The following is a 13,144-nucleotide window of genomic DNA, read 5'->3' on the forward strand; positions in this document are numbered from 1 at the left end:
AAAAAAAAAAAAAAAAAAATAACTGCGAAAACACAAGACAACGAGTCACCCAGCACACAGAAAGCCATTCAGGGAAAGCTGTCCATGGCCAACAGCAGGCCTCGGACTCCTGCCTACAGACCGCGTGGGGCGCCGGCCAGGCCAAGGGCAGCTCGCTGGCGGCCCACGGCGCCCGGAAGAACGGGGCGGGCGGCAAGAGCGCAGGCAAGCGGCTGCTGAAGAGGGCGGCCAAGCACAGCGTGGACCTGGACGACTATGAGGAGCAGGACCACCTGGACGCCTGCTTCAAGGACTCGGACTATGGTGAGCGCCGTGCGCAGAGCCTGCCGGTGGAGCTGGCCTTTCTTAGGAGAGAGAACTCAGAGACCATAACGTCCTGTTAGAGTGCGCCGCGCCATATGCACAGGTTGTTAGCCTCAAACACATCTTGAAGCAAAGGCGCTCGGCGGGCCAGGTAAACGGTACTACCCTGAAGGCAGCGTATTTGTCCAGGTTTTAGACAAACGTCCGGTAAGAAAATAAATGACCGTGTCCGTCCTGAGACCTTGGAGGCCCAGAGGTATAATAGCACTGCTTCCGCGCTCTGGCCTGGGCCGGCGTGCGACAAGTCCCCTCCCCTCTCGCCAGGTGAGGATGCCCCGCAGCAGCCTCGGCTGCCACTCCGCTCCAATGCAGTATGGGGAAGGGGCTAGGACAGGGGTGGGCAAACTTTTTGACTCAAGGGCCACAATGGGTTCTTAAACTGGACCGGAGGGCCGGAACAAAAGCATGGATGGAGTGTTTGTGTGAACTAATATAAATTCAAAGTAACCATCATTACATAAAAGGGTACGGTCTTTTTTTTTTTAGTTTTATTCATTTCAAATGGGCCGGATCCGGCCCGCGGGCCATAGTTTGCCCACAGCTGGGCTAGGAAAATAAAGAGGAATGTTAAGGGACACTGCCCTGCCGGCTCCTGGCTCCGCTGGAGCAGGACTTACGTGTTACCATTGCTGCGCGCGCGCACACACACACACACACACACACACAAGGTGTGCAGCTCAGTGGTGTTTACTGTGTTTAGAGGGTGTGCCACCATCACAACAGCCAATCGGAGCCCGTCACCCCCCCAGAGGAAGCCGCTCCCCCGCCTGTCGCTGCCCCTGGTAACCTTGTCTCCTGGTCAGCCTGGGTGTCTGTTCACTGAATCCAACAGTGCGTGGCCCTGGTGTCTGGCGTTCTCCTCAGGGCTCACCACGGGCAGCATGGGGCAGCCCCTCCCGTGATGGCTGAGCACCGCCACACAGTGCGGTGGCTGACCACAGTGTGCACGCTGCATCGTGCGCCCCTTCCTCCCCCGCACTCCAGAGGGCTGGTTGTGACGAGCGCTGCCTGGACACTGGTGTGCAGGGGCTTGTGTGGTCTGTGCTCGTGTGCCCAGGTACATACGTGGGAGGGGCACCGCTGGGTGGAAGGTTTTAGCTCATTTCACCTTCTGAGGTCCCGGCCAGCCGTCCTCCATGCAGCTGCACCATTCCACACTAGTGGATGCACTGAGGCTGCGTCTACCGTCTGTCTGCGTGTAGATGAGACACAGGCTCTGTGGCCTGCGTCTGAGGTGGCAGTGAGTTAGGGGCTGGGCCATGGGTGCAGTCTTCTTCCGGGGGCATGGCCCCTCCAGGCTCTGGGGTCCAGGCTCTAGAAGGGGATTTGGAATCAAGGAGCTGCCTAGGGACGCGTCCGTCCCCACGGGCACAGCGTGCTAACACAGGCCCCCCGCTCCCCAGGGTTAGGAGTGCGCTGCCCCCATGCTGTAAGGCCTGCCTTCAGCGCAGCCCTGATGGGCCAGGGGCCCAGTGCCCGTGCCCCTGTCCCCACAGCCCTCCAGGGGGGCCTGCCCTGCCCCATCTGCTCGACACGTCCGTGCCTCGCCAGGGCCTGCCCTGGGCTGACTGAAGTGGAGTGAACGCCATTTTCTGGGCACAGGGTGGGTGCTGGGGTTTCAGGTGCCACAAGTCCTGGTGGTTGAAGGTCACAACTTACAGTGCGGGAGGTGGGGGTGGCACCTGCAAGTCACCTAGAGCGACCGTGTGAGGCTGTCTCCTCCAGAGACTCCCTGAGGCGGGCTGGGGGTGCTCAGAGCCATCAGCTCTGTGGATGTAGGATGTTTGTTTTCTGGTAGCGGCAGAGGCGAGACGTTCTCAGAAGAACGGGTGAACGGGGTGCTGCAGTCAGGCTGGGGTGGGCGAGGCTGTTGAGGTGCCCCCGGGGGCTGGATGGGGCCTCTCGGCTGCCCAGTGGCTGCCCCTCTCTGAGCCTAAAGGGGTCCTGGGCTGGGTAGTTTCTGGGGCCCCCCGTGCCCGACGCTCTGCACCCTGAGGATGGCTCCCAGGACGTTAGTTCCCTGGTCTGCAGTCCCACGCCCGGGTGGCCGGGCTCAGCCCTCCCTCCCCTTGCCTCTGCAGTGTACCCCTCCCTGGAGTCTGACGAGGACAGCCCCGTCTTCAAGTCCCGGTCCAAGAAGAGGAAAGCCTCAGACGACGCTCCCTACAGCCCAACAGGTAGTGCTGGGACGGGAGGGGCTCCGTCCACACCCGCAGGACAGCCACGGGCACGGGGGCTCTGTGCAGGCGAGAGGGGTGTCCCTGCCTGCTGCTCTCCTGGGCCTGGTGCCAGGAGCTCCTGGGTGGCCTGGGGTGGTGCCCCGGGTGGGCCAGCCCCTCCCTAGTTTCTTCTCAGTGAGCAGCCCGGGAGAGCCGCCTTCGCTTCTGGCCCCCAGATGGCAGCCAGTGGGGGAGCGGGGGGGCTTGTCCACTTTACACATGACCCCCTCCTGCCCGCTCCTGCCTTGCTGGGTGGGATCCCTTACCCGATTGGGCCTCTCACTGACCCTCCCCAACTTGTGAGGTGTCCCTGGGCTCAGGAGCAGGCTGGGCTGGGGTGGGTCCAGGGGTGCCCGCAGTGCGGGCCGCCCATTGAGGCACACTGTCCTTCTTTCCCAAAGCGAGGGTCGGCCCCTCGGTGCCGAGGCAGGACAGGCCTGTTCGAGAGGGGACCAGAGTGGCCTCCATCGAGACCGGGCTGGCGGCCGCTGCAGCCAAGCTGTCCCAGCAGGTGAGGAGGGCCCCACCCGGTGCAGAAGCCCCCCGTGCTGAGGGCTGGCACAGCTGAGGGGATTTGAGTGTTGCTTTATTCAGGCCCCCGAGTCCCCACAGTGGGGGGTGATGGCAGGAACCAGTGCCTGGGCCCCTCGCACTGTCTTGGTGAGGACCGTTGTCCCAGGTGCGGGGGACACCGCTCCTCGGGGCCTCCCCCGTCGCTGGACACCCGGCGTCTTCCTCTCGTCCTCACGGAGCTGAGGGGGCTGCGCCATCCCCGTCCACCTCCTTTGCCACCTCAGCTCCTCCTGGTCCCAGTTCCCTCAGAAGAGAGGGTCTCGGACTCTCGGGTGTCACCCAGATCAGGCCCGACCCCATCTGGGCACCTGAGGAGGTGAAAGGACCACAGTGAACATTCTAGAGCCAAGAGTCCCAAGGCGGCTCAGAGCCGGGTGACGGAGGAGGGCGCCGAGCTTAGTGCCGCATCCCACATGGTCCCCTGTGCAGGGCACCCCCGCATGAGGGAGCGTGGTGCCCTCCTCAGGCCCCGCCCCGCCCTGCCCTGAGGGGCACAGGCACTGGCCCAGCCCTCTCGGCCCCCTGGAGAGGCCTCATGCACAGGGACCTGCCTCCCCTGGGTCCAGGGTGGTGAGGGCTGCTCCCTGCCTGCCTGCCCAGCACCTGAGGCCCAGCCCGCCCTGCTGGCCAACTTGCCCACCTGCTTTGTTCAAAGGAGGAGCAGAAAAGCAGGAAGAAAAAGAACTCCAAGAGGAAGCTGACGCCCAATACCACCTCCACCTCCACCTCTGCCTCCACCACCTCGGCCAGCACCACCTCGGCCTCCACCACCTCGGCCTCCACCACCCCGGCCTCCGCCACCCCTGCCTCCACCAGCACGGCCTCCACCAGCACCGCCAGCAGCCAGGCCTCGCAGGAGGGCAGCTCGCCCGAGATCCCACCTGAGGCGCACAGCAGCAGCCTGGCCGACCACGAGTACACGGTGGCCGGCACCTTCAGCGGGGCCCAGGCAAGCCGTGCCTCTCAGCCCATGGCCCCCGGGGTCTTCCTCACACAGAGGCGGCCCTCCGCGTCGTCCCCCAACAACACCGCTGCCAAAGGTACCGTACCTGCCGGCCCTACGCAGCCTAGACTTGCAGACTGTCTCCGTAGATGACCGCAGGCTTCCTCTGTCCCCGTAGCCCTGTGTGTGTGGCCACACGGTCAGTGTGTGAAAGAAATGGCCTCTTTCAAGTTTGAGGGCCAGAGTCACACACAGGGGGTCTGGTTACCTGAGTTTGGCCCAGTCCCCAGATCCCAAGTGCTTTGGCTTTGGGCTTAGCTTGGAGTCAGTGTGTGGTAAACGGTTTGCCAAGGGTTCTCTGGGAGGAGTCCAGGGTGACTGACCCAGGACCCTGTGTGAATTGGGGGTGGCACGACCCCTGGCATCTCCCCTGCCCGGCCCCTGGCCCCCTGGCCTGGTTAGTGGTTGGCTCACTCCTCCTGCCTCGAAGGACTCGCGCTCCCAGCAGAGTCCTTCACGCTGGCCATGAGGCCCAGCCGGCGGCGGACACAGCTCGTGTGGCTCCAGGTGGCCCTGTAGCCAGGAGGTAGGCAGGGGTCTCACTCCACCCCAGTGCCATTGCCCGGCCCGGCCCCACCCTGGCCTCAGCCCCACTCCTGCATCCCTGCCCCCCGTTGATGCGGCCTCTGAGCTGGGGGCCGGGGGAAGAGTTGTGCTTTTGGAGGGTGCAGGTCCCCCAGGCTCGGGGTCACAGGCCGCTCACAGCCCGATGGGAGCGTGAAGGGGGGTTTGCAGACTCCCACCCCACACGCTGCTCCGCTGCCCTCTCACACAGCTATCTGCCTTTTTTGTGTCCCCTCTTCTACCCCCAGGAAAACGTACAAAAAAGGGCATGGCCACCGCCAAGCAGAGGCTTGGGAAAATTTTGAAAATTCATCGGAATGGAAAACTGCTCCTTTAAAGTTTGGAGAGCCAGGATCCTTCTGCTCCGCTCAGGACCCGGAGCCCCGCTACATCATCAGCCCCAGGAGGGTGGCCGCGCTGCCGCGCCCCGGGAGGCCTGGCTTCCTCCCAGCCTCTACTCCCCACACCTGAGCAAGCGCCTGTGCTTCAGCAGGCGGAGCTCGCCAATACCGACAGCTGTCCTTTTTCACGTTGCTTAGAGTGACCAGTTCCCGAAACTCGGCCCCGCCAGCGTGAGGACCGTTCCGGTTTCAGGACGGCCTCTAGGCGCCCCGAGCGCGGGGGTGGTTGCAGGGCCTCTGCGGCTCTGCTGGGAGCATGAGTCCTTCGAGGAAGGAGGAGTGAGCCAACATTCACCAGGCCCAGAGCCTGAGCCAGCCACAGGCTGGTAGCCTCCAGAGGCTTAAAAAAAGGCAAAGAACACTAGAGAGGAAGAGGAGGAGAAAGCAGGGTGTTAATGTGCCCCCATCTCTTCCCAAGTGATTCTCCGACATGTCCAGCGAGCGTTCATTCTGGCCAGGAGAGGGGGGCCTCCAGGCTCCCGGCCGGCAGGTGGCGGGCCAGATGGTGGCGTCGCCCCTGAATGCCCAGGGCATTTCTAGGAACGACGGGCCGGCTGCAGGGTCAGTGTGTTCATGGGTAGGGGAGCCACCGTGGGATCCCCAGCCCTGATGCAGGCCCAGGGGCCCAGGCAAAGCCACATAGTGGGTCCTGTCCAGTCCCACTGTCCACACTCCCAAAAGCACTTGCCAGCCAAGGCACCTGCCCCGGGCCTGGCGGGGCAGATGGCGGCCGGCCGAGCGGCCCAAGGTTGCCGGGGGCCTGGCACTTCTGTCTTGTCACCTGTCACTTGGTGTCGAGTGCATGGGTGGCTCCTGGACCGCGAGTCCACCCATGGACACGGAGGGGCTGGATTTGTTTCTCAGGCAATCCTGTATTTTAATTTTAGATGTATTTCCTGAAGCATATTTTTCATAGAATGTAGCGTGTAAATAGCTTTTTAAATAACTTCTTTTTTATAAGAGTAAAAGTATCTTTAGGAATTTCTTTGTAGAGTCCTTCATTAACATTTATACGAGTTTTTTGCTGAGTCTGACGAACAGTTGGGTTTCCGATGCTTTTTCTTTTCCTTCCTTTTTTTTTTTATTGCTATGGTTATTTTTTTATTTTATTTTAGGGACTAAGGTATTGCCTGAAAAACAAGTGATGTCTGTGCAGCCTTATATCTGTCTTTACAGAAGCGAACAGTACACAAAAGATCTATTTCAGATTTGTTTGAAGATGAGTCTTCAACTCGAATACCAGCTTTCTTTCCTTCTTGTTGATGAAGGGGTGGGGGACAGTTATTTTACTAGCACCTTGTGAAGTGTTCTGTGTTTTGTGATGCTGTAATTTATTAATGTTTGTAGCTTTTTATATTTGTATATTTCTTATGAGCTTTGTTTATATGCCCATCCCTGGGTATTCTGTCCACACGGAGAGGCAGCTTCGTGCAGGCCTTGCCCCTGGCTCGCCTGTCGGAGACGTGGCCGCCGAGCCTGGGGATGGGCAAGGCCACGCTCATGGACCCGACGACTCCAGCCCAGCGTTTTGAAGGTTTCCTTGCCTGTTATTGTTGAACATTTATATAATCTAACCCGGCCATCAAACTGTTCTCTCTCTCTCTCTTATTTTTTAATTTTATTATTATTTTGGCAACATGTACATTTCTAACAAAGTTTATCGTGGCTATTAAAGTGTTTTATTTCCCAATTCATATTACTCTTGTATTGAGTCCATGAGGTCTAAGGCAACTTAAATCAAAGTTTTAAAAGAGTAAAGATATTTCAGGTTTTGTACAGAACCATGTCTGTGTCATTTCTGCCTCATTCACCGCCGTCCATCCTGCAGTGAGGGTGGCAGGGGTCCTCAACGGGGCGGGAAGCACTGTGGTCGGGGGGTCAGGTCTTGTGCACCCTGAGGGCTGGGTGTGAGGGTGGGTAGTCAGACCAGGCCCCCTGCCCACATCAGAGCCGCCAGTGTTCCCCTCAGAAACTCCCGATGGCCTGTGGGCACATACACTGCCTGCACCCCAAGCAGCCTGCAGGAATGGGCAGAAGACACCTGTGTGGCAGGCAGCCTCGAGACCCTAACCTTCCTAGCCCCAGCCCCAAGCATCCTCTAAAACCTTATGGTTCACAGATGGGCAATTTGGCTGAGTCCAGTGAGCACAGGGCCAACCACAAGGCACTCAGGAACAAATACAGAGTTTCGTCTACATCGGACATTATTCACCGCAAACGGACAAAAGCAGAACTCGCCCCCACCCCCACCCCACACAGACAAGTGCGGGCACAGTGAAGGTCAAGGATTGGAGGGAAAAGAAAGACCAGCTGCTGGAGGGGCCGCTGCGGAGGAGCGCGGGGCTGCCTGGCTGCCGGGCATCTCGGGTATCACTGGGCCCTGGGACGGGCCCCTCTCCCCAGGCACCCACAGCTTGAGTCCATTCCGCTGGGCCCCAGGAGGCATGGCCCCTCCCCATCCCAGGCTCGGCACTGCACCTGCCTGGGCAGTGTCCTACCCAGGTCCAGCCAGACTTGGCCGAGTGGCTCCCCACACCCTCACCTCACAGAACCAGGAGACCATGCCTGGCCCTCGGCTGCCCTCTGCAGCCCCTCCAGGCCCAGTTCTGCCTCCTCCCCACCATCCCAGGCTGGCTGGCCCCTGAGCCCGGGCCCTGGAGGCTAAGCTGTGCTCCGTGGGTCCCTTGGTGTTGGTACTGGACCTCCAGAGGGCTGTCAGGCAGGGCTCCCAAAGGCCACCCAGAGACCCCCAGTTCCAGGCCCCACCCTGGTGTGCACCCACACAATCCTGGCGCCGTGTGGCCCAGCCCTGCCACGGGACCTCACTGTGGCCCCATGTGCAGCGTGTTTGGGTGTGTCTGCAAGCACCTGAGACTCGTGTCGGGGTGAGCTTGTGGCAGGGGCAGCAAGGGGCCCAGGTCTTCTCTCGATTCAGGGCCGAGAGCCCCGTGCCAGTGAACTGGGAGGAGGGGCTGAATGTGCTCCCAGCATGGCCCACGGGCCCAGCTCCAACCTCTTCCTCCCTGATAGTGGTCCACCTGGAAGGGAAGACTCCTCCCGGCAAGCTCCTCCACTAAGCCCCCCAGGCCATTTCTGCATCTGGGCCTTCACCACGGCTTTCGGGAGCTGCCAGGAGAAACCCTTTGGGGTACCTTGGACCCACCCTGTGTGCAGTCCCCTCTCAGGGTCTCAGGACCAAACCCAGAGCTGTGTCCGCAGTGAGGCGGGTCCGTGGCACACGGAGACACGGGGCAACAGGCCCTGAGGACTCAGAACCAAGACCTCCTCCCCCCCAGGCTCTCCTCACCAGCCGGGCTCACAGGTGTCCTGACACGAGGCCAGCGCCTCGCAGGTGCTGCAGGACCCCGTGCCATCGCCATTTCGCAGCCCCCTGGCAGCGGGTGGCTGGCGAGAGAGGGGAGCACCACCATCCTGTTGCTGCCCCAGGGGCCGCAGGATGCCAGTGGTTGGGGTCCTGGAGCTCCCACTGCGAGAAGAGCCACCTGGCCAGCAGGGGACTTTGCAGAGAAAACGTGAAGACTTGCATGCGAGGCCGCGGAGACGCAGGCTCTGTCCTCCGGGGATGCAGTGCAGCCGCAGCCCGTGCACTGAACAGCGCTGAAATAAACAGCCTGTAACTCAGATTTCCAAAGTTCAGTTGGATTCCAGAGTCATTTTCTGAGCACCTACTGTGTGCTGGGCTGTTGAGAATCTCCCAGAGCCTTCATCAAAGCCGACAACGAGCCTGCTTTGCCAAGGACACCAAGCGAAGCAAAGGGCCTGCTGCCCCGCGCCTTGCCAGCTGTGGGACTCTAACCATCGCCTGCTCCCTTGGACAGTGGGGCACATGGTGTCCTCTAACACCTCGAGTAGAAGGGCAGTCTGAGCTGTCCTAGGAGCCACCCAAGGGAGAGGAAAGTGTCTTCAGCCAATGTGAGCAAAGGCCCTGAGGCAGGCTCAGGGTGCTGAGACGGTGCGAGTGAGGCGGGGCCGGTTCAGTGAGGACCACGGGCATCCACACGGGGACCTGGCAGGCCCTGGGGAGGCCCTGCAGGCTAGTGAGCAGGTGCAGTGCTTCTAGTGGGGAGCAGCCTACTGGGGAAGGGCTGAGAACAAGGCCCCCAGGGGCCCCTCTTCCCTTGCCCTGTGCCCATCAGCACATTCCCAGGGTCGCTGCATGGGTGGGGAGCTCAGCACTGCAGGCAGCTCTGCCTGTTTTGCATGGCCCTGCTGTCTGGAGGGAGCCAATCCCAGAATCTGCAGGAAAGGATCCTGCTGGGCCCCTGGGGCAATTCTGAGAGTGACCAGTAGAGGGCAGGGGAGGGCCAGAAACAAGCAGTCCTAGGATGGCAGCAGCAAGAGCTCCTTCAGTGCCGGGTGCTGGGCAGGCTGGAGGGAGCAGGGTGGAGCTGAGAAGTAAAGTATCAGCGGCTGCGAGTGCTGGCAAGGAGATGGTAACAATCAGATCAGCTTTGTCCTGAAAGATTGATGTGTCAGATGTGGCAGGATCTGTGGTAGCACATCTTAGCGCCTTCCGAGGAAAGGCCTACGACAGTCTCTATCTTACCAATAGGGAAACTGAGGCACAGAGCCTCATAGCTGGTAGAGCTGGGGTTCAAGTCCAGGTAGGCCAGCTCCAGGGCCTTTGGGCTTATGAGACCGACCCCCAGGGAGATCTTCCTGTAGAAAGTGGCCTGATGGGCAGTTCCCCAAGTCCCCAAGAGGAGGAGCTGTGCCAGCGCAGAGTAAAGGGAGCTGCTGTGCAAAGGCCCTGAGGTAGGGACCAGGTGAAGTGCCTGCCTTGAGGAGACAGCTGGAGTGAGGAGCTGGGCGCAGGGCAGGGGTGGTGAGGTGCGGCGGGGCAGCGGGCCAGGCCACGCTGTGGCACTTGGAGCTTTTCTAAAGGGCAGCATCCCTTCACCAGGCTCTCCCCTCCGTCACAGAGCTTGCCCTCTTTCCAGGCTGCACAGAGACCCCTGAGCCTGCCATCTCTCACCACCCGCCCCCCTCCGGGCCCTGCGCCCCCACCTCGGTGCACAGCAAGGAGCAGATGTGGACACTGAGGCAGGTTTTGTGCAGGGCACATAGCTGCAGGGGGTCTGCCCTCTCTGTCCACAGCACTGAGAGTCTGGACAGGGTGTTGGAGAGTCAGGAGGGCTCCCCATCAAGAGTTTTAAAAAGATGCTGCTCATGTAAACATCTAGGCTGTGTTCCCAGCCCTATGAGCAAGTCTCCTTAACAGTAACTCCCAGTGATAATGGTGCATGTGAGTCATGTCGAAGGCATCAGACAGCAGTGCTGAATTCCACGGGTTTGTCTGTGACGGTGCTGCCAGTGTGGCCACGTTTCCTGAGCGCATACTGTGTGCTGGGCAGGGTGCTTAGGCCGCAACCCCTGAGGTGAGTGGCTGCATTGCTGGCCCAAAGACTTCTTGGCTGGCTCCTGCCCAGGTTGGCTGTGTGGCCTGCTTCCTCATCTGCAGAGCTGGTGGGTGGTGGCCACAACCCTACACAGAGGTGCTGTTGAGCTGACTCTTCCCTGCACGCCATCTGGTCCTTTGCTGGGGCACCCCCCCCCCCTTCCCCAGCCCGCCCTTGGACCTACGCACTGTGTGATCTCTGGCAGGTCACTTCCCCTTTCTGGGCTTCTTCTCCTGTCTGCCTTCTTGGTGATAAGGATAGGGATACGGCGGGGTGGGGGGGGTTGGGGGGGGGGCTACTGGAGCTGAAAGGGGCAGCTTGCCCCATGCAACCGGGCCCACAGCCTCTCCACCATGGCCGGCAGAGGTGGGTCCAGCAGGGCACAGCTGGGCCTCAGGCAGCCGGGCCGGCCTGAGGGTCTTCCATGGTGTGCTGTACCCCGAGGGCTGGGGTGTGAGGCTGCTCCACTCGACATGTTTGGTTGCATTGATGCTTACTTCTCACAACTCAGTTTTGTGTCCCCAGAACCCAGTGGACAGAGGAGTGCTGGGTGGGGCAGCCAGTCCGAAGAGGAGTGATGGCAGGAGGGGAGTCCAGGCCAGGCTGTCGGGCGGCCTGACAAATGGCCTCTCTCCTTAGCCGCCAGCCTGCCTTTCCCAGGCTGAGTCCTGCCGACCGCCTCATCCAAACATCCCTGGGGATGCCACCTCGGCAGAAAAATGATGCTGTTCCATTAACATCTGACACGGATTTGCAGGCCCTAAACAGACGAGTGTGTATGTAAACACCGGGCCTGGCCAGGCCCTCGCTGGCTCAAAGAGGGATCCTCGTAATTAATTGTCCGCCTGCTGGCCCAGCAGCCGGGGCCCACACTCCAGCCAGTGTTATTTCAAGATTGCAATTTCTCCTCGCCTCCCACCAACAGCACTTACCAAACAGCGGATGTGCCGGCGCTTGTAGGAAGGACGGGGAGGGTTCCTGACTCTGTGGGCGTCAACTTTTTTCCTGGTAAAATGGAGTCATCACCCTGCCTCCCGAGGGTCTCGAGAATAAGGCCCACAGGCCTGAGCACCCACCTGCTGGCGTGCAGCCGCGCTGTGCAGGGGGTGGGTCCGTGCTGAGCACCCACCTGCTGGCGTGCAGCCGCGCTGTGCAGGGGTGGGTCCGTGCTGAGCACCCACCTGCTGGCGTGCAGCCGCGCTGTGCAGGGGGTGGGTCCGTGCTGAGCACCCACCTGCTGGCGTGCAGCCGCGCTGTCCAGGGGGTGGGTCCGTGCAGTTTGGTGGATTTAATAAGGGTGTAAGGCTGACTCGACATCGTTACATGTGTCTTTTTACCCTGAAGAGGGAGGATTTGTTCTAGAAGGCTGTTCTAAAATGTTGTCTAGAATCAGTGTTACCTCGTGTGTACATGTATACCAATAATACCTTTTCCTCTTGTCAAAGAGAACCTTTTATCAATATGTGGGCAACAATTCCCCACATATTTTGTACATTAAGTTTTAATCTGCTACCACCCCACATTCATATTTCCTTCCTTCTTCTTGGGGTTCCTGCTTTTATAGAATTAAGAAAACTGCATGACCTGGCCTATGGTGGCCATCAGGGGTCTCGCTGCTCTGCGCCCCAGCTGGTGGGGAAGCCGCCCCTGTGCTCTGGAACGTGGGGCAGTCTCTTACCTCAGGGTGCCCACAGGGCCACAGGGCGAAGCCAGTGCCTGCTCACGGATGGGTCCCCACATTGTGCATTGGGATTAGTATCTTTGCTCAAAAAGTCACTTATTTCACCTGGAAATCTGGGGGGGGAAACAGTCCTGTTTCCTTGTTCTTTACTTTTTAAAACACCCTAACTCTAACTCCCCACAATGTGTTGTCATTCGTAGCTGAGAGCTGGGACCCGAGCTTCCCTCCCTCCAGGTGCCTGTGGCCTGTGTCGTACAGACAGTGGGAGGGGGGTTCCTCCTGGTGGCTGTGATGTCAGCTCTGGGAAAGCTTGTCAGCAACCTCACTCTGCTCCCCTGGGTTTCCAGGAGCTGCGGGGTGGGGGGTGGGGGTGGGGAGGTGGGGGGCGCTCCTTGAGAAGGAGGCATCTTGGGCTCGTGGCAGGTGTGAATAAGGACACTTTCTGAGGAACTTTTTCTTTCTGCTGTAGACTCAGCCCTATGTTGCATTTTGACGGTGGCTTTAGGATATGGCTACAATCTATGAAACCCTCCCGGAGCGGAGGTGCCGCACTCTGAGAAGAATTCCACAGGCAGGCGGTGGGCCTTGTGCTCCATCTAATCTCTGCTAAGGGAGGAAGGCTTCCTCCTCACCTGCTCGCCTCCCTCCACAGATGCAGACATTCTCTGGGCTTAGCTCTCCCTCATCCCTACCACACAGTTTCCCGGGACCCCCAGAACTCTAGCTCCTCCCCTGGGGTGCCCCCCCCCCCCCGCCCCGCCACCTCGCCAAATCCACTCTACTGCTCCAAAACTTCACTCGGGGCCTTGGGGATCCTTCTCTCCTGCTCTTGCTCTCACAACCCTAGAATGGGTGGGTCTGGCTTTTGTCAGATCTCAGGGAACTGCCGGCACTGCCGCCAGCCCTCCCCCCCTGGGAAC

At 60.2% G+C, this 13,144-nt stretch overlaps 1 protein-coding gene across 1 annotated transcript in view; it reads left to right on the top strand.

Moving 5' to 3' along the window:
• The window catches only part of PHF2 (PHD finger protein 2), an 87,992-nt gene extending 81,088 nt beyond the window's left edge, over positions 1–6,904 (top strand). Inside the window, 6 exon segments of the mRNA XM_023745750.1 lie at positions 46–91; positions 94–303; positions 2,445–2,540; positions 2,984–3,093; positions 3,811–4,195; positions 4,971–6,904. Of these exon segments, the coding sequence (XP_023601518.1) occupies positions 46–91; positions 94–303; positions 2,445–2,540; positions 2,984–3,093; positions 3,811–4,195; positions 4,971–5,059 (936 nt within the window). The 3' untranslated portion in view covers positions 5,060–6,904.
• Positions 6,905–13,144: the final 6,240 nt, after the last annotated feature.

This window comes from Myotis lucifugus, unplaced genomic scaffold (assembly GCF_000147115.1).
Source record: "Myotis lucifugus unplaced genomic scaffold, Myoluc2.0 scaffold_577, whole genome shotgun sequence".
Lineage (NCBI taxonomy): Eukaryota > Metazoa > Chordata > Mammalia > Chiroptera > Vespertilionidae > Myotis > Myotis lucifugus.